The 21,831-nt window shown below is 41.6% G+C and overlaps 1 protein-coding gene across 4 annotated transcripts in view; it reads right to left on the reverse strand.

The window, feature by feature from the left end:
* nrxn2b (neurexin 2b) overlaps positions 1–21,831 on the reverse strand; it is a 716,836-nt gene that overhangs the window by 33,607 nt on the left and 661,398 nt on the right. For all 4 annotated transcript variants that reach the window (XM_042400576.1, XM_042400577.1, XM_042400578.1 and 1 more), the window contains one exon: positions 16,088–16,259. In XM_042400576.1, the coding sequence (XP_042256510.1) occupies positions 16,088–16,259 (172 nt within the window). The remainder of the gene's footprint in view (positions 1–16,087; positions 16,260–21,831) is intronic.

Raw genomic sequence — 21,831 nt, forward strand, 5'->3', positions numbered from 1 at the left:
CTGGTCCTGCTATAGTTTGCCACTGCAAGTCAAAATGAACCACATACATAACTATATCATACAATACTATATCTTTATCTTTTAAGTTACTGAAAACACAATCTGAGCAAATTAGAGTTTGAGGTTTGAAACATGAAATTTTGCAGAGCCGTTGGACTGGACAGATACTGCCGAAATGATATGAAACACGTGAAAGACTTGAAGAGTTTGGGAGCAAAGTCTAAACAGCAAACAGAAGAGCTCAAGGTATATACTGCATCTTAACTAGTATCCTTTGATTTTTGCTCCCCCACTCTGTGCTGCTGCAGAGATCTAAAATAGACCACCTCTCAGTTCTGCAGTACCTACTTCTACTCCCCAGGGGTCTCTCTACCCACGCCTGCCTGCGCAATAATGTCTCACACAGGCTGAGGAGGTGTGTGTGCGTGAGTGTGCATGTGCATACTGTACACTATGTGAACAGTTGTTTATGCATGAGGAAGAGGGCAACAGTGAAAAAAATAAATAAAAGAAAGGCAGTGGAAAGAAAGAAGAAATTGAATGACAGATGGCAGATGGATGGAGAAGTGTAGGACAGCCAGGATGAACATGTAAGAGTAGGTGGTTCCAATGAGCCATATGACTCAGTGGCATTCATATACTGCACCTATAGCTGTGTGTTCATCTGGGTGAGGAGTGACTCACAGGTGCAGGTCAGATGCAGGAAATGACAGAAGGGAACTGAAGCAGTTAAATTGTTACTGGATGTTTTGATGTTTCTATAATATATAATTGCTGGTAATGATGCTTTTTATTACCTGCAATAATCCCTCAATTAACCCTGCAGGGGGTCTGAAAAGTCTAAAAGGTTGAACCATTATAATCATTATTATTATATTTTCCTTTAGTTTAAGTGATTTGAAAGCCACTCTTTAGAAACAGAATTGCCAGATTTCACATTGCATGTATGGTTTACCTGTGATTACAAATATTCTTTGGGAACATACTACATTTTTCCCATCTCTAATGGCAGCAAAGTGTTCTAAATTCAGAGAAAAATGTATTGTAGCATATTAGTGTGACCAATTACATCACACCAATGGTTCACATCACACTTAAAGGGGCCATGTTATGATAAACTCACTTTTTCACTGCTTGTGTGTTTATATTTGGGCCTCTGATGTGCCTACTAAAGACATTCCACAGGGTGGTCTTATTCCACAGTTTATGTGGAAGTCAGTTTGGTGTACGCTGGCTTGCTCTGAACTCATGTGATTCAACAAGCCATTCAGATTTGATGCCCCTTCTTACATCACTTAGGGCTTCGTTGAAAATGTAAGTGCCTCCTCATCTTTGTTTCTTCACCCACGATTTCTGGACAAGAAAAAGTGGCTGGACTGGTAGCAAACACAATATGTTTAAGTTAAGAGTTAAATGTTGTTGACTGTAAAGACCAGCACAAATCACTACATTGGCCCCCAGCATCAGATGACAGAGGAGCTGAGTAGTTAAATTTTATTTTTGATGGTAATGTCCCAGCTAAAGTTAGCAAACACCTTTATGTTGAACATGTAGGGGGCTGATGTGTAGGACTGATATGAAGCCATTGTTACTGTAGCAACTAGCAACAGCAGTGTTTTTAGCATTTCAGGCTGCCTCGGGAGCTGAACTCCACTAATGGTAAGTGAGACATAGTGGCTGTATCCATGGCTTATACAGCTGTAACTAGGAGCTTTTTGACCATGAAATCATGCTAACATGCTGTTTGTAAATAGACCACAATGGTGAAAATATTAAACTGGAAAATATTAAGATTAGCCAGGTACCACTTGGTGATTAGCCTCCTGGAAAAGCAGTGCAGCAATTACATTGTGCCAGGCAGACAACCCCACTTTAGAAATGACAGACACTCTGCAGCAATCACTGAACTAGAAGAGGAGAGACTGTTGCTGCTGGAGTAGAGAGAGCAAAGGGAAAGATGGGAAAAAATGAGAGGGGTGTGGTGGGTGGGGGAAGGGAGGTTTGCAGAGAAGAAGGCGATCAAAATAATAACAGAGCGAAAGGAAAATAGTGGGAGGCAGTAATCCTTAGTGAGATGAATCAATCCTGTGAGTGTATATTCTCCTCCTACTGCTGCATCTACTATCTCGTCCACAAATCCTGACTAAATCTTCTCCCTCTCCTAACTTGTCTGAATCACACTGAGGCAGGGAAAGTGTAGATCTATGTCAGTCACCACCAGTAACTTAATCCTATGAAAGATCCTTTTCATCATCCAAATAATAGTTCATATGGACCATCAACAGGAGAGATGTCCTTCTCCCTCTAGTGGCAGCTGTGAGACACTGTAGTCAGGAAACAGCTCGGGAAGTGATGTCTTAAAGGACCAGTGTGTAGGATTTAGTGGCACCTAGCGGTGACGTTGCAGATTGCAACCGACTGACTATCCCTCCCCTTCCAAACGTGTAGGAGAACCTATGGTGGCCGTGAAACTTGTGAAAGGCCCTCTCTAGAGCCAATGTTTGGTTTGTCCGTTCTGGGCTACTGCAGAAACATGGTAGCGCAACATGGCGGCTCCGTGGAAGAGGACCTGCTCCCTATATAGATATAAAGGGCTCATTCTAAGGTAACGAAAACACGATTCTTATTTTCAAGTGATTATACACTAATGAATACATATGAATATTATATTCCATTTCTGCCAATAGATCCCCCTAAATCTTACACACTGGTCCTTTAAATGGTTTTAGCCTCCTTTTTCCCTCTATAGAATCTTTCCTTACTTTCTCACTTCCATCGCTCTTTCCTTAATCCTTTTTCCTTTTCTTTCTCACTTCTACCTCATTCTTGCTTGCTTCTTTTCCTCCATCCACACCTGTCCTTGTCCCCCCCTTGTTCTCAAACAATCCTTCATCCACGCTTCATTCTGTCGTCTCTTACCCTCCTGCCAAAGTCCATTTTGATTTCTTTTTCCCCTAATTCCTCCCATGCACCATTCTCTCCTGGCACCTTCGCTTCCTACTCCTTTTCCATTATTTCTTCTTTACTTAGCACCTTCCTTCCTCTTCCCTTCTCCATCCACTACTTCCCCCCTTTCGTCCTCCACTTTCCCTCTTCACCTTCTTCAACTGCAGTTAGTTTGTTCTTTCTCTCTCAATTCCTTCTTCCCTTCATCCACAGTCTCCTCCTTTCCTCTTCCATCCTCGCACTTTTCTCTTACTTGCTCCCTTAATTTCCTCCCTTTATTTTGTTTACCTTCACTTTATCCCTCAATCCTTCTTCATTGCCTGCTAACATAGTGGGTTTATTACTAAGAGATTAAATGTGCCACATTGTGAACCAGGCAATGCCATCCATTACGACACAAACACACACACAGTTTGACTAAGTGTAAAGTGGGTAAAGTAATAAATGCTATGAGTGAAGTGTGTGTACATTATGCAAATGTGTGTGCAGTCTTTCCCTGGCAAACAGGAGTGAGTGACAACATCCTCATCAACAACCAAAAAAATAACCAAGGTTGGTTTTGTGCATCTACTCAAAACAAAACGGACAAGGCGAAGAAAACTGGGGAAGCGACAATGGAGAACAGAATGTGATTGTGAGTTTAATTTGAGCGAAATTAGATGTAGAACTACCATAGAAAAAAATGGCACAAAGTTATGTTGGACAGCTTTTTGTGTCATCTACACTGCAGTGTATGAAAATCTGAATTCCTACGTGTCCTGATTGTTTGTTTGCATCTGTTTGCACTCGGATCCTTGGAGAAATAAGTCATTCTGAGTGAACCGGTGAAACTTTTCCCTTCCTGCTCTTCTCCGCACCAGCTGAAGCCTGCTCTGCATGAGAATGGGGGGATAGATTAAACAGCTGGGCCCTTCTCTTCTCCCCCAACGTCATTATCGCACTCGCTCTGCTCCTAAGACTATTCCCATCGCTTGATATGAAAGGCAGAGAAACAATGCTATCCGACCTGGCGCTCAAGGAAATCTGATATAATAGCCAAATGGACACCAGTGGCTATTGTATGTTTACATGTGACTAAGATTTCCCTAAATGTGCACTCAATGTGTTTCTCCTTTGGAAAAATACTGAATATAGTTGTATAATTTCCTCTGTGGCTTCAGAGGAGCTTTGTCAAGTGTGAGAAAATAACCACAGTAATGTCATAGCGATTTCATCAGGGTCATCTACACGTGGGCTTGAGACTACAAATTGATAATCAAAAGCTTATGCTACAATCTCGGGGTGTAGGAGTTAGAATGATACGGGAATTTACAAGTCAGGAAGGGTGTAAGGAAGTATGCTATTGGTTGCATTATGGGAAGCGTAGGATACAGTGTTTTTGGACATTTACCCCTATCTGTGACTTAAAGTTAAGATGCCCCTGTTGTGTCCATTTTGTCCATTTTTAAAATTTGCCTCCAACAAGTCCCCAAACATTATGAAAGTGCAACATTAAATCACTGAAGTATTCTGTCTCATGTTTTTGTAGTGTTTGGATTATGAGCTGGCACATGTAAACATAATGTATCATTCACAACAACCTAGTTAAGATTCTTATCCTGGATTGTGGTGCATGTAGTATTATGGAATAATAAGATGTTTACATGTTTTGTACTTACATGCAGCAGTCACAAGCCAGTTATTTAGTTGAAACATGGCCCCGAGTGTTAAATAAATGAGTCTTCACATGTCAGAACTGTATTTTCCTAAGGACTGGTGTTAAAGATAACAGAAAGAGACATATGTATTTTGTTATTGTTGTTATTTTGTGAATCTATTTAATCTGTTATTTTGTATTCATAAGGCATGTATAATATGTGGACATATGGGCAAAAATGTGTATCTCTAATTAAAGGTGCATATAAATATCTTGAACCAGACATACATGGTCCCTGCTAATGACTCACACTGAACATCAGAGGCTGGTTCACACTTATCCACACTAATCATGTATGTTTTCCAGCCAACATGCCTGTAGCTCTTGAGCCCTTGAGGCCAGGAGCGTTCACCCTGAAACACTAGTGTTCATCTCTAACTCTGGAAGCCAGAAACTTGTCTCGCCTCCTATTGTGCCCTGTGTTCGGTGCCTGGAGCATCAGCTGGATTTACAGCTATGATGGGACCCTTCCTGAGTCGGTATCACAGCTGCTGTGCAAGGGGCAGCGCAAGGGCACTCTGATTGACTGGCACCTCGGGGAGACACAAAGCAAGGTGGAGGACAGATGAGAGACCATCTCGGCATGCTGGGAGTGCAGAGTATCTGTTTCTGTGTCTGTCTGGGAGAGTTGGACTCTGGTGAGCTGATAATCCAGCATATGAATCACACACTGTTCTGTCTAGCTCGCTGTCTCCTGCTGCATGTGTGTGCATCTGTGTGAATACATGTGAGTGTGTGTGTTGAGACTCTCCAAGGAGCCAACTGTATATCATGTAGCTCTGTAGGCAGCCAGATGCCCTTGTACAGGACACCCACATCGGAAATCCATCCACAAGAATGGAGATTACATTGGAGACGATTGGCCATCGGCCATCCCACTCTCCCTCCCTCTTATAGAAACCTCTCTCTGTCAAGCTAGCCTCATTCTGTTTTTCATTAGGTAACTTTAGATGGATTGCCCTCACCCACTGGCTGTTTTTGAGAGCAGATGGGAAGAAGAAACCACTGTTCCATGTACTGTAACCCTGTAGTAACCCTGTAACCCTGCTAGTAAAGTCATTTTTGTTTATTATTAAGTCTTAAAACTCTTATTTTCTCAAAACAAAATCTGCCAGTGCAGTAAAATAATTATTTTAAACCATTTCTGATATAAATATATCAATATATTTCTAGGGTGTCAGCAGACACAATGCTGCACTAAAATCAAGAAAAATGACATGTGACCGTAGAAAATTCTTGAAACTTGTTAGGATAATCTTCGTGTGCAGCCATATTTGTTCACTTATTTAGAGAACAAGACTTTCAGGGCTCAAAAATTAATCAAACGTCTTTGATAAGATGAGGTTTTAGGCAGCGTCGTTTTGCTCCCCCAACTCTTTTATGGCAAAGATTGCAGACAAGTTGTGTTTCTTTATGTGAAACGCGCGGGAAAAGCAAGCGATTTACCTACCCACCACACTCCTTTGTTCAATGTAAATACGTCGTCCACCGCTGGTGTCGGCGTGCATTTGAAACAGACGACATCTCACTGTTATAACTGCTCGCTCATCTTTCATCTGTGCAGTAGTTATCAATCCAACAGCTCGTTTTCATTTCCTCCCCTCTCTCTTCTCGCTTCGACAGGATCCTCACCACCTTTCATCTTGGCCACGGTGGATTTGTGTGAGGGTGGCTGCCAGAGTGAGCCCCCCCACTCATGTGGAAATCAAAGTTGTCACTTCTCTAATTACCCAAAGCAATCTTTTCCCTCTCCTGCTCTGCACTACTTAGCTGTCTCTCCCTCTCTCTCTCCTTGCCCTCATCATTACTTTCTTCACAGTTTCTCTGTTCGCTCTGTCTTTCTCCATCATCCCATAGCCACAGGCCAATAATTGGAGATACCTTCCAACTGTGCAAGATCCAATCAGAACGTGTCGCAGAGCACCAGAGGCCCAATAAGAACCAGCAGAATGAGAGGGAACTGTCATCAGTGACAAGTGACTAAGCTGGCTGACTTCAATTAACTCTTTCTGACTTTTTTTTGCCACACTTTCCTGAACATAATGACAAGTAAAACAGAAATCCAAACTGTGACAAATGTCAGTCATGCATCATATCAGATCAGTGGCCGAGGAGCACTTGCAGTTGCAACATTTTGTGCTTGAGGGTGTTATAAGACTGGAGTGTGACTTTAAAAACTCCATCTGCTATAACACCAATTATAAGAGAACCACTCCACAACATGTTTAATTTATGTGCCAATTTATTTTGCCAACACAGACTGAAATAGAAATCAGCTTACTTCTTGGGAGCATGGAGGCTGTAATACTTAACAAGTACTAGTGAGTCCTGCATTCAAAGTCAGATGAAAAAGTGTACTTGAGTTAAAATGTGTGCTGGTAAAAATGAAGGTATTCAAGATATTTCAGAGAAGTGTGCACTCAGTTTCCAATTTAGCTAATGAATGCAGTCAAATACAGAAGCCCTTCAATAAAGCCTCCCTTCATGATGGTTTTAATGTTCATTTTAGGGCTGAAACAATTAGTCCATTTATTGGTTAATCCCTAGAAAAATGATTTCCACCTTCTCAAATGTGAGGATTGGCTGTTTTTAAAGTTTGATATCAGTTTAAACTGAATATCTTTGGCTTTTGGACTGTTGGTAAATATTTATTACTTGCAGCCTTAGTTCAGTTTTGTTGAAACTGTTTTTAAAACTGTTGTTGATTCAACTTTATGGTCATTTTGGAGGCTGTTTGTGTTGTTGTTGAGTTGTATTGTGTTACTGTATATTGAGAGGTGTTTCTACCACATTTATATAAATGAAGGTAAGAAATAGTCCTGGGCTGTTGTATTACACTGCAGTAGTGTAAGCTGAGTGCATTGTTGTAATAGCTAGTTGGCATTAATTTAAACTACTTCATGTACTTTATGTTGGTAGTTTAATCTATGACAAAGACAATGCATTATATATAATGAGCTGATGAGATGTTTTGTATGTTAAACATTCCTCTGTAGTGGAATAAAAAGTGCAATATCCCCCTCTGGAATGTAGTGGAGTAATACCTTAAATTTGAATAATTGTATTTAGATCCTTTCCACCACTGCCTGATATGTGGACTTCTGCAAAGTGGAATGAATCTGACTTTCGCCACAGGGCCTGGTGCTGTTGAAATGGTGCATACTTTAATTACTAAAAACACTTGAAAGAAGCCTGGTTAGTATACAAGTACAGCTCCTGAGCAATAAGATAGTAAAGATGGTTTCCTGCCAAAGCCACACTGTGCTCACAGCCACACAATCATCTATCATCTTCTGCTCAGTGGACCATCAAAGTCACATAGAGCCTCTTTTCCATACTTCTTGCTTGAAGGCCCGAGCTGGTGAAGTGAAATCTAGTCCATGCACAACTAAAGTCCGTATGCCTCCAGCCATTTGTCTGACTGCATTGCCTTGTAAAAAGTACACCCCTCTCCTGTCCAAATCCTGTTGCTCTCCCCTACTTTTAGCATTTTAACGTGCACCGCTGAGTGCTTTTATATTGCTTTTGCCAAAGGGAAGAGGGAAGCACATCTCCTGGGCTGCCTCAACCTCCTCTCCTCACATTGTCTCTTTATCTTTCATGCGTATTCACGTTTGGTTTTTCTTCCTTCTATGACTGTGGAGGTCGCAAAAAGACAAAGATGGATATCTAGAAACAGTGGAGACATAAAAGAAAGGATAAAAAAGGGGTAGGAGGAAGGAAAGAGTGCAGCTGAGAGCTTTGTTGACCCTTTTTCTTAGACCATTTATCTGAGGAGTGAGAACATCTTAACAGCTCAGTCAGATGAGCTGGAACTGACCTTGTTGGCACAAAGACTCTCTCTCTCTTTCTCTGTGAATCCATGTCTCTCCTCCTCCCTTGTCCCTTCCTCTAATGGTCAGCGTTACAGAATGACAACAGGGAACGGCAAAACCTCTGTCTTTGTACTTCGCTTCTTTCCTCTGATGCTCTTGATTTATGATCTGTATTAAGTGGTGTGTTGGTCTCCTCGAAATGAACGTTGTTGCGTCCCAATGCATTTCAAGTAGCAAGTAATTTGCGTGCTTGTTATGAAATGATTTCTGACAATATTACGTTGTGCGTGCATGTGCCTGCATGTGAGCGGCGAGCACATGCTACATCGTAACGTACAGGCTCTATGTAATCCTTCCTGCTGTGATGCAATCCAATTTGTGAAGTGCTTATTATTCAGTAACATGCAAAGCCTCATCCATCACAGCGTTGACAGCAGCTTGCTTCCAGCACACATACTGGATCTCGCCTCTGTATTTTTCCCTCCCTTCACCTCTCTTTTCCATCTCTTCATTCTTATTCTCCTTCAGTCCATCATCTCCCAGCAATGCATCCCCAGCACTTTGCTGTAGAGTACTATTGCTTTTCCTCTCCTCTATCTCCCCAGCCGTCAACCCGTCTCTCCGTGCGTTACTACACCCCCACGCGCTGCCACTTCCTCCGTCTTATTCTACTCAACTGCAGCTCAGTCAGAAACTAAAGCAAAGTGACAGTTTCTTAATAGATCTACTGCCTGTAAATACTGGCAAGTGAGAATGAAACAGAGTAAGTGAGGAAGAAAGATGGCGCACTGTGTGCTCTCATTGGTCATAATGACACTGTTATGAGGCAGCAAAATATGGTAATCACAGCCAATACACTGCAATGGTGACAATATAACTACGGTTGTAAAATGTATAATGATTATCCAAAGCTCAGGGGGACCGCAATGAAGTCAAAATGCCAAGTGTGGTATTAACCCTCAGGAAATGGATGGATTTTACCACAAGCTCCCATCTTACCGTAATGTCATAATTTACTGTGGCAAATGACTATAATCACAAAAAGAGTCAATGTGAGGCGATTTTCAAAGAGAGATGACAATGAGATGATGGGGGAGTGTATGACAAAGCAGAGAGAGAGAGAGATAGGTAGGCATTCATGCAACAACACCTCCGTACACACTCCCAGGAGCACACATATCCTCAAACAAATGCTACAGTTCTTCTCTGTTGCTTTGGCACATTTCTCAAAACAGTTCTAAATTTATCAGCGATGAAGATGTATTTCTCAAAACAGCTCATACGTGCAGCAAAACACTATAGTTAACCAGCAAATGGTGTAACTCACCAAAACTTTTAATTCATTTCAAAATTAAGTTACTGTGTCAAAGTCACTGCCACCAAAATGACACATTTCTGTGACATAGTGTAACACCAAGGTGGTCAAAATGTTACAATGTTTTGTCAGGAAGACAGTGGACTCTAGAAGTGTGAAGTCTTGTCCGACATGTTTTCACTGACACTGAATGCCTACTGTACCAGACTGTTATTTTTCTATATTTTCTATAGCGAACTGACTGCTATTCTTTATCAAAGTGAATACTCTTTTAGACACTGATTTCATGAGTACAAGGTTTCACATTCCACTTTGTAAAGCAAAAGAGCACTTAGATGTGCATGTAGTGTGAGGAAAAACAATTTCATTTTCCTGCAATGATCACACAACACAGTACAATACAGTAAACAGACAACAGAAACAAAACACAGGCCTACTATATTCAGCAGTATAGTGAACAAATACAGTGACAGTGCTGGGAATCATCCTGTCGATCCTGTCTGTTGGCCACAGATTCTCATCAACCTCACACCTAATGCTCTCCTTTGCAATGCCGCAACCATCCTCATCACACTTCTGCTGTTATGTCATCACAAGCTGCATCCATTGCAGCTTGTGATGACAATGGTCGATGATCGTATATTTACACCTCCACTTTACACCTACGTTGCCCCCGTCCCCGTCTGAGCAGGCGCCTCCATGTTCACAAACTGTAGTAACTCTGTTGCCCTCAAACTCTGTAAATGTATTTTAAAAAACTCATATTCATGACTTACACCTGTAAGCTAGCTGGACAGCATGTGTCATATGGGGCTAGAACAGCGAAGGTTAGATTTTGGCATTGAAAATAAAATTTGGCATTGAAAACACAACCTGAACTGAAAGGGAAACATTGGCATTGAAACACTTGTACTGGAAAAAGTTGTATTGGTACTGAAAACCAGTTCCACTGAAAAATAAAACACAAGCATTAAAGAATGACAGTCATACAATCTTATTCTAGTTTGATATTTTTGCATTATGATGTGTTTTTCAATGTCAATCTGCAGATTTTTTCTTCATGTCTATCTTTTTTCAGTGACAGGTTTTTGTTCAGTGTCATTGGTTTTCAGTGCCAATACAACTTTTTCCAATACAAGTGTTTCAATGCCAATGTTTCCTTTTTCAGTTCAGGTTTATTTTTCTATGCCAAATTTTATTTTCAATGCCAAAATTTAACTGTCACTCTTCTTGCCCCAATAGTGCCATTGATTGATCTACGATGTGAGAAACTCCCTATTCGTAAGTGAAGTTCAAGTTTCACTTGGCAACCAGTTTATCAGTTTGGCAGACTTTACTCTGTATCAATTTAACATGAAACATGGGCTTGGATTTTGACAAATAGATGGACTATTCTGCATGAGATGACTTACACAATGAAAGAAGTCTAACATTTTTGAGAATAAAACTATTCCACCGGGAAGAAAACAATCTATTTTGATCACAAAGACCTACAATCAACAATTGTTAAAAATTGTAGACGACTGTACTCACTCATTTGCCTAAATGTGCTAAAACGTTTGCAAATGGTAACAAAAATGAGAAATGATCTTTCTGCTGTGCACAAGTAACAAAATGTTGTGAAGAATTTCACATATTGTTTCGACAACTTCAACTGTTATTCGAGAATTGAGCCAAAGCAACTGAGAAAAACTGTAATATACAGTATCTAAACAGAAAAGTGAGTATACACAGACAACCACTTAGCCACACACACCTCACAAAGACATACACACACGCCTCCCTTCACCACTCAGGAACATTTTCTCCCATGAAGCTCTTTCTTTCTTCTAGTCGGATTCTTTTGGAAGCAGCAGCTGCTGGAAGGGCGGCCGTCTCCTTCTAAGAGGGGGATTAATGCTGTTGCAGGCCCCCACTCGCTAAATCTGACCTCCCCTTTGAGTGTGTGAACATCATGATCAGTTAGGGGGTGAGGAAGAGGGGGTGAGAGAGCTGGAGAGCTGGGAGAGGAAAAAGGTAAGAAGGAAAAAGGCAGAGAATTGAGGAAAATTTCAAGATGGCGATCTAATAATTTTGGACTGATGTTGCTAGTAGTGGACTGTTGATGGATATATAGGAACACAGTATTGACTGAACCTATGTTTACTTAGTTTGCAAAAGGTCATTTAAGTCTCCAATGAAAGTTTGAGAAATCCTTTATACAAATGAAAATCTAAGGTAAAAGCAGTCACACTGCACAATTAGCAATTGATTGCAGAGATCACAGTGCAAAATCAAAACAGGGATTAATGCAGAGAACCCCAGACTTAGTAATTAATTAAGTATCAAAATCAGATTGTTATAGTAAGCCTGTGGAACTTTGGCTGAGCTGCAGCCACTGTGGCCAAAAGCTGCAATTATGAGATAATCTTAAATGTAGTGAAACAGTAATGGAATCAGAGAAGAGTCTCAGAGAGACTCAGTAATATCAGTTACTGTTCATGGCAATATCAGTCTAAAGTTAGCTAACATTAGCTACTGGACCAAGTGAGGCCATAGCAACAAATCTATTGCACTGGGTAAAGATATGTTTTTACTGCATATAAATTCAACAGTTTTATTTGTCAGAGTAACAATGTGTCATTTCTTCTTTCAAAAGCTACATAGTCTTGTTTTAAGTAAGAAGCTGTGAGGTTATTGAGAAATAAGAACCTCTGACACACAGCAGAGGTTGGTTTTCTTCTGCATTGTGTATTAAGTTTTGATAACTGCATGGGTCAGGGTGGATCCCAAGTAAATGTTTTTTGCTCAGATTCTGTAACAAATGTTCTCCAAAACAATCTTCCTTGGAATAAAAGTTGCTCTACGACTAATAAGAAGAAGCTCTAGCCTGGTCACAGCTCAAACTGGCAGCGGTTCAGCTATGAATTTTAATTTAGAACACTGATGAGGCTGCAATGTCCTAGCTGTGTGTTTATCTGAATAACAACACACCCGTCAGCCAATCAGAACTGAATATTCTTCAGGGCAATGGTATAAAATTGTAAATAAACCATTTCAGACTAAACAATTATCCACATCAGATCTGCTACCTTTCTCACAGCAGATGACCAGTAAATAAAGGGAATCGGGTGTGAAATTGTACAATTATAGTCCGTATGGCGCTGCTGGTAACACCTGCCTGTTTATCTGTGGCCAGGTTGAGGTGCTCAGTGTGTCACAGGGATGTTTTCTATTGAGTCTGCCATTTTGGAAATGTGGGAGGTGGGGTGGGCCAATAACTGTTGCTGCAGGATCCACCGGGGATACCTGACATACTGGATTAGCTGGCCGGGTACTCCTCTGACACTTTTTGTCTGCTCTCTGTCCATCAAATGCATACATGCACACACACACACACACACACACACACACACACAGGATGCACTTTGTCATGCACGCAGATGGATGTGTGCACTCTCACACGTAGAATCAGACACGGGCCAAAACACCCATAGACACACAGTCCCTGAGGACTACAAACATCACTTCTTGGGACATCAGGAGACATGTTGTTTTGCTGTTGAATGTGCCTGACCCGTGACGACCATGTTTGCTGTCAACATCCTGTCTCTCCAAATCATCACCTTGCAGTGGCCTTCTGTTTATAAGCCTGCTGCTGGCAAGCCCAGCTTCACATGGAAACTATTCTGAATCTAACAAATGTTTTGGACACTAATTATACTGTGCTTAAATATGTGTGTGTGTGTGTCAGAAAAAGATACAGAAAGATATCCCGTTGTTGCCTTTCTAATGAGGGATGACAGATTTACATTCTCTCTTTTATTTCTACTTGTCCTTGTCCTTCTCCTCTGGGATCTTTTGCATTTCTTGGGCCGTGGTCTACAAGAAAAGAAATCCCACAAGCAACTCTGTATGCACAAGTATAAAATAGGGCTCAAAACTGCAATGCCATCCCAATGAGACTGCCTGATGTGGGTCACAGCAGTCCCTTTGGGGAAGGAGATTTCACAGGAAACTGTGCTTCCTTGTTTTGTTTGAAGAACCAGACAAATGTGGCACCTGTAACACCTCACAGTGGGCCCCATTGGAGGCATCATTCATGACAACTTGTTCTACTTTCTTCTAAATCTGGCTACATGGACATTTTAAGCTGTTTTCGGTGTTCCATAGGGACAACATGACTATGATATTGTATAATAGACGTATCAAGAAAATAAAGTAGGTTTGAACGCGTTCCAATATAGTGAGTATTTTGTCCCGTTTAAAGAATCAGAAGATGGTTTAATCTGGGTCACAGGGACTTGTTTCAGCGAGGGAGATCCCCCTTTTTCTTTCTCCTCTCTACAAAATAAAACCTCACCCTTTCACACACCTCCTGTCTCAGGAAGTTGTCATCCTCACAACCCCCCATTCATCCCCAACTCACTCTCTCCCTTACGTATTCCTCCGCCCTTTTGTGCCTCAGCCTCATCTGAGGTTTTGCTTTCCTAATGTGTAACATCTCTGTTTCCCCAGGACGCCGCCCCACCAGACGATGACGACTGGAACCTTCAAAGCGGGTGCCGGAGCCTTCAAAGCCGGTGCCCAAAAATAGTTTGAGTGTATCTAGCTCACATAAATGAATCAAAGTAAATGAATCAAAGCTACTCTACACACCAACCTGCTAGTCTCCCCCCTCATCCATTTCCTTCCCTTAGTCTCCATAACCTCAAACTTCAGTCGGGCTCCAGCCCCCAAGTAAGTAAACTAACAAACAACAACAAAATAACACTCTTCAATTCTTGATCAGCAGAGGAAAAGGAAAGCAATGTTTGATGAAGACAACAGCGGTGGTAAGGAGGGCGGAAGGAAAGAGGAATAAAAAGAATACAATATGGGCGCCTTAATGTTTCTTTAAGACACAAAACACAGACTTGGATGATGACACTCACTTGCCAATGTTAACAGGCTGCTCTGCTGTTATTTTCTGAGTGGTTAGTGCTATTGTTAGATGGAGGCTCTTCTTTGGAGCATGTGCTGTTGCGAAAAGGGCTGCATTTCCATCATAATAACAACTGAAAAGAGTGAACTGTCACAGGGCGCTTCCTCTTCTGGCTGTGATGCATGCCCCTCAGAACGGCCTCGCTGTGCTGATGGATGAGCAAGAGAATACGCTTTTCTCAATGCCAAAACAAAGCCTCAAAATATGGGATCACTGCTGTGACAGAGGATGTCGGTGTCCCATTGCTCTATATGCCAACTATAGTAAATATCATGGCCATATTAGCAGCACTCTCCTTCCTGTTTGAAACAATGACCATACCTGATTTCAGATAACGGAGATGGAAGGCATTGACGTCAGCGGGGATGGTGATTTACAAGTCGGACAGGATCAATGTAGAATCAAAACACTGGTGATTCATGAATGTACCAGTGAGTCAAGGCTTTTAAAAAAACACCTATTTTTGTATTTACTTTATTAGTTCTTCATGTGATCATTAATATCTACCATTGGCAGGCAGACAGCCTGGCTTAACCTGGTGTTTAACAAATGCAAACTCATGTTGGGAACACAAAATGTCTTCCTTTGAACAACAATGAACAAAGGGGAAACACAATGGAGAGAGAAATTAAGAGAGAGCTTCAGCATAACCAAAATAGCCTTATAATTCAGGCCGAAATAGAATACCATGATTATGGTTAAACAAGCGGGGGAATTAGCACACTCCCAGCAGTGACTCATCGGATGCTTGCCCTCCTTTAGAGTCTGTGTGTGTAATGATGCTGCGTCCCTGTTTATCTTGGAGTCGAGGCATGACTTATAAACACCTCCACGTACTTTCCCAGCATGAAGTATCCTCCCACTGTACGCTGCCCAAAACCCAAGCGCACAAACCATACCTGGCTGGCATATTCACATTTTGCTGGCCTGGATTCAACGCTGGCTTTCACAGTGCCAGGAGCTACAATGGTAGACTAACTGCAGTGAGCTGGATGCTCTTAGATGGGAGATTGCTTGCCTCAGGAAGGGTGCTTGGCTCTTCCTGCCTTTCAGACTAGAACCTGGCTTAATCACCTAGAATAATGCAGACACGCTCTAAATATGAATGTCATGATAAATAAACCAGAACCCTCACAGAATGTTCTATAAAAATCACTTTCAGTGGCACATGGGAGGCTGAATTAATGAATAGTAATTATTTTCCAAAGCTTCTTCTTTCTCTCTCCACTGTGTTTACCACACGATTCAATACTATGAAGGCACTACCCTAATAATGTTACCTTCCCCCCTCCTTCCCTCCCTCCCTCCCTCCCTCCCTCCCTAAGTCCCAAGATCAGGGCCCATGCTCCTACCTGAAGGGAAACGTTCGATGACAGGCTGGTTGTCCACCTGTAGTGTGGCATTGCCACCGCTGCGTGTGAATCGCACCACATGGTATTTGCCGTCGCTCACCATCACCGCGCTCTCCTCGATGATTATGTCGTCCGTTCCCACGTTGAAGATCACGCCGATCTTTCCCCTTTCCTATGGACAGAGAAGGACGAAGAACACTGTGAGAACAATATACCAGCACAGAGAAAAAACAAGTATTCACAAGTGCATTTCAGACTAAGTTCACAGCTCCACATTTGTTACCTTTTAAAGAACCAGTTTGTAAGATTTAGAGGGCTCTATTGGCAGAAATGGAATATTCATAAGTATGTATTAATTAGTGTATAATCCCATGAAAATAAGAATCATTGTGTTTTCGTTAGCTTAGAATGAGTGCTTTGTATGAACACGGAGCCCACCATGTTTCTACAGAACGGACAAACCAAACACTGGCTCTAGAGAGGGCCTTTCATGTTTTTGGCGGTTCATGGTTGAGGGGAGGGGTATTCAGTTGGTTGCAATCTGTCACCTCACCAGTAGATGCCACTAAATCCTAAACACTGCACCTTTAAGCTCTGAAACTTTAATTTCCTGGAAAAAAATATTTTTTGGAGCTGGGTGTAAACAGAAAGTCCAACCAAGTCATTATATGTTTTTCCACTCTGCCTATGCTATCAGACCAACCTGCCTTTCTCTCCATAACTAACTGTTCCTCACTGTCTAATGTCCTTCCCCAACAACTGCTTCAAAAGCAAAAACACATCAAGGAAGTTTGATACCAATTCATGAATTAATAACAACAATCTTCCTTTAATAATAGATCAAACTTTGTACAGATATTCAAGGTTCCCAAAGAATGAAGCCCACTGACTTTGGTGATCTCCTGACTTTTCCTTTAACGCCACCAAGAGGTTAACATTTGTGGTTTTGAGAGAAATGTGTCAACATCTATTGGATGCACCGCCATTAAATTTGGTGCTCACTTTCATGCTCCCCTCAGGATGAATTGTGATAACTTTGGTGATCCCTTAACTTTTAATGTAGCACCATCATCTGTTCAAAATTTCAATTTGTCCAACTTTGGTTTGTGATCAAATATCTGCTAAACTAATGACATCCCCATCAGCCTGAGCTGTACTTTGTCTTTAGTGCTTATTAGCAAATGTTAGCATGCTAGCATGTGAAACTAAGATAGTGAACACAGTAAACATTTCACCTGCTGTCAGCCCAAGTACAGCGTAACAGAGACACTAGCATGGCTGTAGACTCAGTGTTGTTTCATTATCAGAGCCTCTTTAAAATTTCAGAAGTAACAGAGCACTTTTTTAATATTGAAGGTTTTGGAAGAAGATTCTAGTAAGTCCATTTAGACAACAATGTGCCTATGTTTGTGAATGCAATACACTGAAGCAATCTAATAGTCAGCCAAACAGTACTGTCACACTAAAATGCAATACAATTACATTACAGCGATTGATTGAGGAGCTGTATAAGTGGCATTCCTGGCAAAAATCAAAAAATATTTTCTTTGAGTCACCAAAAAGGCCCTCACTGCTTGTATTGTGATGATGCTTTGAGGCTGAAAAAGAACAAGAGTACTTGTTGAGGACTCAGGCACCTTTAGTATTCATCAACCCGGTGACCCCCTCCCCTCTCCCATCTATTAGTGTTGACAGCCGCCCACTGCTTCGAGTTTATTACAGTCAACCGCCTACTCTACTCTCATCTCCCGCCATCTCTCTCCTCTCCCTCTGTGGTTCCTGTCCTCAGTCCCAGGAAAGGTCAAAGTCATTTACAGAGTTACAGTCTGCCAGAGAGGCATAGCACAAGGGTGAGAGAGAGAGAGAAACAGACAGAGTACATACCAGACAGCACCATTACAGACAAATTCTCTGTTTGGCAATAAATCTAGTGTTACAGTTGTGTTCTGCACTGCCATCAGATCCCAGGCAGTAACTGCCCTGCTGTCCATACCACTGGCAGGAACACTTCCTGGGTGTCACTAGAGGTCAAGCTCATTTGCAGACGGGGTCACTTCTGCTATCTTCCCACTGCAGCCATGAGTCCAGGACAACTTCATCGATTCCATTGTCTCATTAGCTATGTGCATTTATTCTGCCACTTTTCATATGCCGAGATATTCAGAGGTGAGCGTGTGGCTTTAGCTTGCAGCAGTTTTCCATTATTCATGGCTGATTAAGTATTTAAAAAAGGAAAATAAACCACCCTAATGTTAACAGAACTTAAAATAGCAAGTTAATTGAGTAAATAAGTGCAGAGGTTGTACAGTAAGTTAATGAGTGGTATAATCACAGCCAAATTTATGTGCATCCTAACCACTCTTTGGTGCTGTGTAAAGTGGTTACCGTATTCAGCCAAGGCCATAGTATTGCCATGCACTGATGACAGAGGAGATTAGGGTATTAATTGAGCATGCTCAAATTGCGGTTCAAGTGGAAGTGCTGGTGGCCATGATTAATGCCGTAGAGGGATCAACAGAAAAGACACAGTTGAACAGTCAGAATAAACAATGCACTCTGAGTCAATGTGGACATGTAACAGGAAATGGACACAGTTGAGCGCTCTCCATGAAGATCAGAACTAAGTTAGACTTGGATGAGTCTCTAAGAGTGGAGCTTGATGGACTGCTCAACAAATGATCTCATTCTGCAAAGAGAGCTGAGCGTCTCAAATGGCAAAGTGCTTCCAGCTTCTTGGGCATTTAATCAATTGATTCATGTTATGGACTGACCCTTGCAGTCTTTCTGCCCGCTCTCCCCATGCCTGCCCCAAGACCAATATTGATTCTAAGACATGAATATGAATACTATCAGAGAGAGATTAGTGAGGCACATGTGAATGAAAATTTAATCAAAGCTCTGGCTATTGATACCTTTGAGATACTGCAGCAAGAGAAAAAACAAAATAGAGATAGTGAGTGAAACGCTTTTGGTTAGAGCGGAAATGCCAAGATCATCTCCATTACATCCCACGCACTAGGAAGCTTAGAATAATCATAACACCTTTGCTTGGTGAATTAATTCAATTTGCCAGGGCAAAGCAGAATGAATCCATGCTATTAGTCTGAAAAGCAGAAGGGAGAGTGAATTTGAGTGATATTTACAGAGAGATTAGCATTTGTGTTCCGCAACATTAGGGTTCTTCCTGGTGCTGAGGGAATGTATTGAGTCCATTACGACGGGAAGCCGCTGGGAACCAGTGCTTTTTTAAAAATGATTTTAGTGTAGTGGTAATGACATTTTAATGGCCATTTCCCTTAAGCGAACATATCTCTGGAAACAGAAGGAAAAAAAAAACTCTGAATGACTGGAAGCAGTCAAGCCTGCAACATTGAAATGAAGGGACTGGTAGGTAACTGACAATAAGCCCTGGCTGCTCTTTAAACACCACAGCTTCTAAACTACTGCTTAGCAGCCCTTAATCTGCTGCAGCTGTCGGCTAATGTCATGAATAAGAATGCAACGTTTTTGCTCTTTTATCCAAACGTTGGCTCATCTTACTTTTCTGTCTGTGGGTCAATCAGTGGTGTAGGTAGGGGGTCCACTGTGGACCAGAGGCAAAGAGCTCTACTTTATGATACATTTTCAATTATATCCCATTAAAACCTCAAGTGCCTGGGGAAGACAGCATCTCTTTGAGTTACTGAGTTCAATTAAACAATATTCAGTGGTGGGAGGTTGAGGGAAATGCTTTGGGTTTCTTTTCTTCAAGGAAGGTTTCATTTGATGAGAACCCTAGTTAAGAAAAACTCAACATTTTTTAAAGATTTCTACTTGAATATCTTTATTATTACTCAAGCACAAACCTGCTGTCCTTGTCAAATATCTCAGATCTCAGTACAACAAAAAAAGATGTTTTTGCAGAGCAGAAACTGCTGATCAGCTTCTCACACAACAGTAAGTGGAGGATAGAATTTATCTGCCAAAAAAATAAAAAAAAGTTTGTGTAAACTTCTCATTAGGGTCTATCCTTCCTTTTTTTTCTGAAAGACAAAGAAATTGCCTTTGGAATTCTGTGCAGCAGCCACAGACGAGAAAGAGAGCAGTGCTGGAATATGGAGAGCATTTTCCATCTGAAATATTTCAACATGACCTTGCAGAGTGCGGGAGCGCATCGAGGTAAACGCTGCTGGCGAGAGCGGAATGTGAATGAGGGACTCCAGAACGAGGCTGCAGTCGGCGTGTGTGTATCAGGGTTATCAGGCAGCCTCAGAGAGCTCTCCCTGATCACGCTGAGCAGAAAAGGAAAAGGGAGAGGAGGAGGAGGAGGAGCAAGGGGCAGAGAGAAACACTGCGTGATAAAAGGACAGAGGGAACCTTGATGATCCTCCAGGGCCTCAAGGTGCTTTGAGATCAAAGCTCCTTTTGAAGATGTCAAGATTTCGTTCTCTCCGTTACACACAGTGGTAGTCAATTAAGAAGGGGGAGAAAAGACAAAGGGGGAATACGAATGCATTTTTGAGGGATTTGTTTCTTGATTTCATTTCTTTATAGGCAGAAGACAGCTTAATCATGATGCTCTTTTTCTGAAACACCCCCTACAGCTTCTCCTCCACACACATCTACTTGATCTATTTGCATTTCCTCAATGTGTTCCTGCATTTCCCTCTTAGATCTGATACATAAGTGCCAAACAGGCGAATTAGAAAGAGAAAAACAACAGAGAAACAACAGAGCTGCTACTGCTGGTGGATTCAGCAAGACTCTGACAGATACAGCTGCACTTTGCATTTTGCTTTATCAACAGGCTTCAAGAAATGGTCTAGAAAAAAAAAACAGCGGCTGACCAGTTCAGGAATTTGCTGATGCTGATGATTTGGTTTGACGGATTTCATATTAATAGTCCCCTGGGTGGTGGAAATGCAAACTATTCATCAGCTTCTTACTCATTTCCCCAATAATGATCTATCACAGCCTGTATCTGCCTTAGCCTAACTTGACACAGCAGTGTAAGTATGCAGAGCTGCAGTATTTATTAGCTTATGAATCAGCCAGTGGAGCAGCATGGAGAGAAATGACTGATAAATAGATTTTTACTAGATGCCCGATGAAAAGCAATCAGTTTTTTTTTTTTTTTTTACCCTTTTTCTATGGGCACGCACACACATCTGACACTTCCAACTGGTGTAAGGCAGCTTAATATTTCATAGTGTTGCAGCTTGAGCAAGCATTTCCACTTATATCCCAGCTCTCTGCATTAAACTTACATTTTACGTGCTCAGTTACAGATTAATATTGAGGAATATTATTGTAACTTATCCCACTGAGCCTGCTATAGCCTCATATGGTATCTCTGCATCTCCCTTTAGAGGGTAATTCTGGCTCTGTACAGATAATCAGCTTGTCAACATGTATGCATAATGCCTGCGAGAGGAGATCGGCTGTGGAATCTGCTACATGGAGAACAGTATAGTGGGGCTAATCTTCCACTCTGAAACTGCAGCGTTATGTAAGAAGAAATAGGCTGTTGCATAACATGTAGACTCCTCGTCGACTAAATCACCCACTGTCCGTTCGCTTAACGTCTTCAGAGTGTCTGTGAGAGCAAGAGGAAGAGACTGAAGGCAAACAGCCATTTTGGATCAGGAATACTGTTATCTAGTCCTCCAATTTCCTCCCCTCTCATCACTTAAAGTTACAAAGGGCTCATACATAAAGAGGAAATGCAGACGGAGCAGCATGTGTGTCATTTTGGATTTGGGGGA

Source organism: Thunnus maccoyii, chromosome 22, assembly GCF_910596095.1.
Source record: "Thunnus maccoyii chromosome 22, fThuMac1.1, whole genome shotgun sequence".
NCBI lineage: Eukaryota > Metazoa > Chordata > Actinopteri > Scombriformes > Scombridae > Thunnus > Thunnus maccoyii.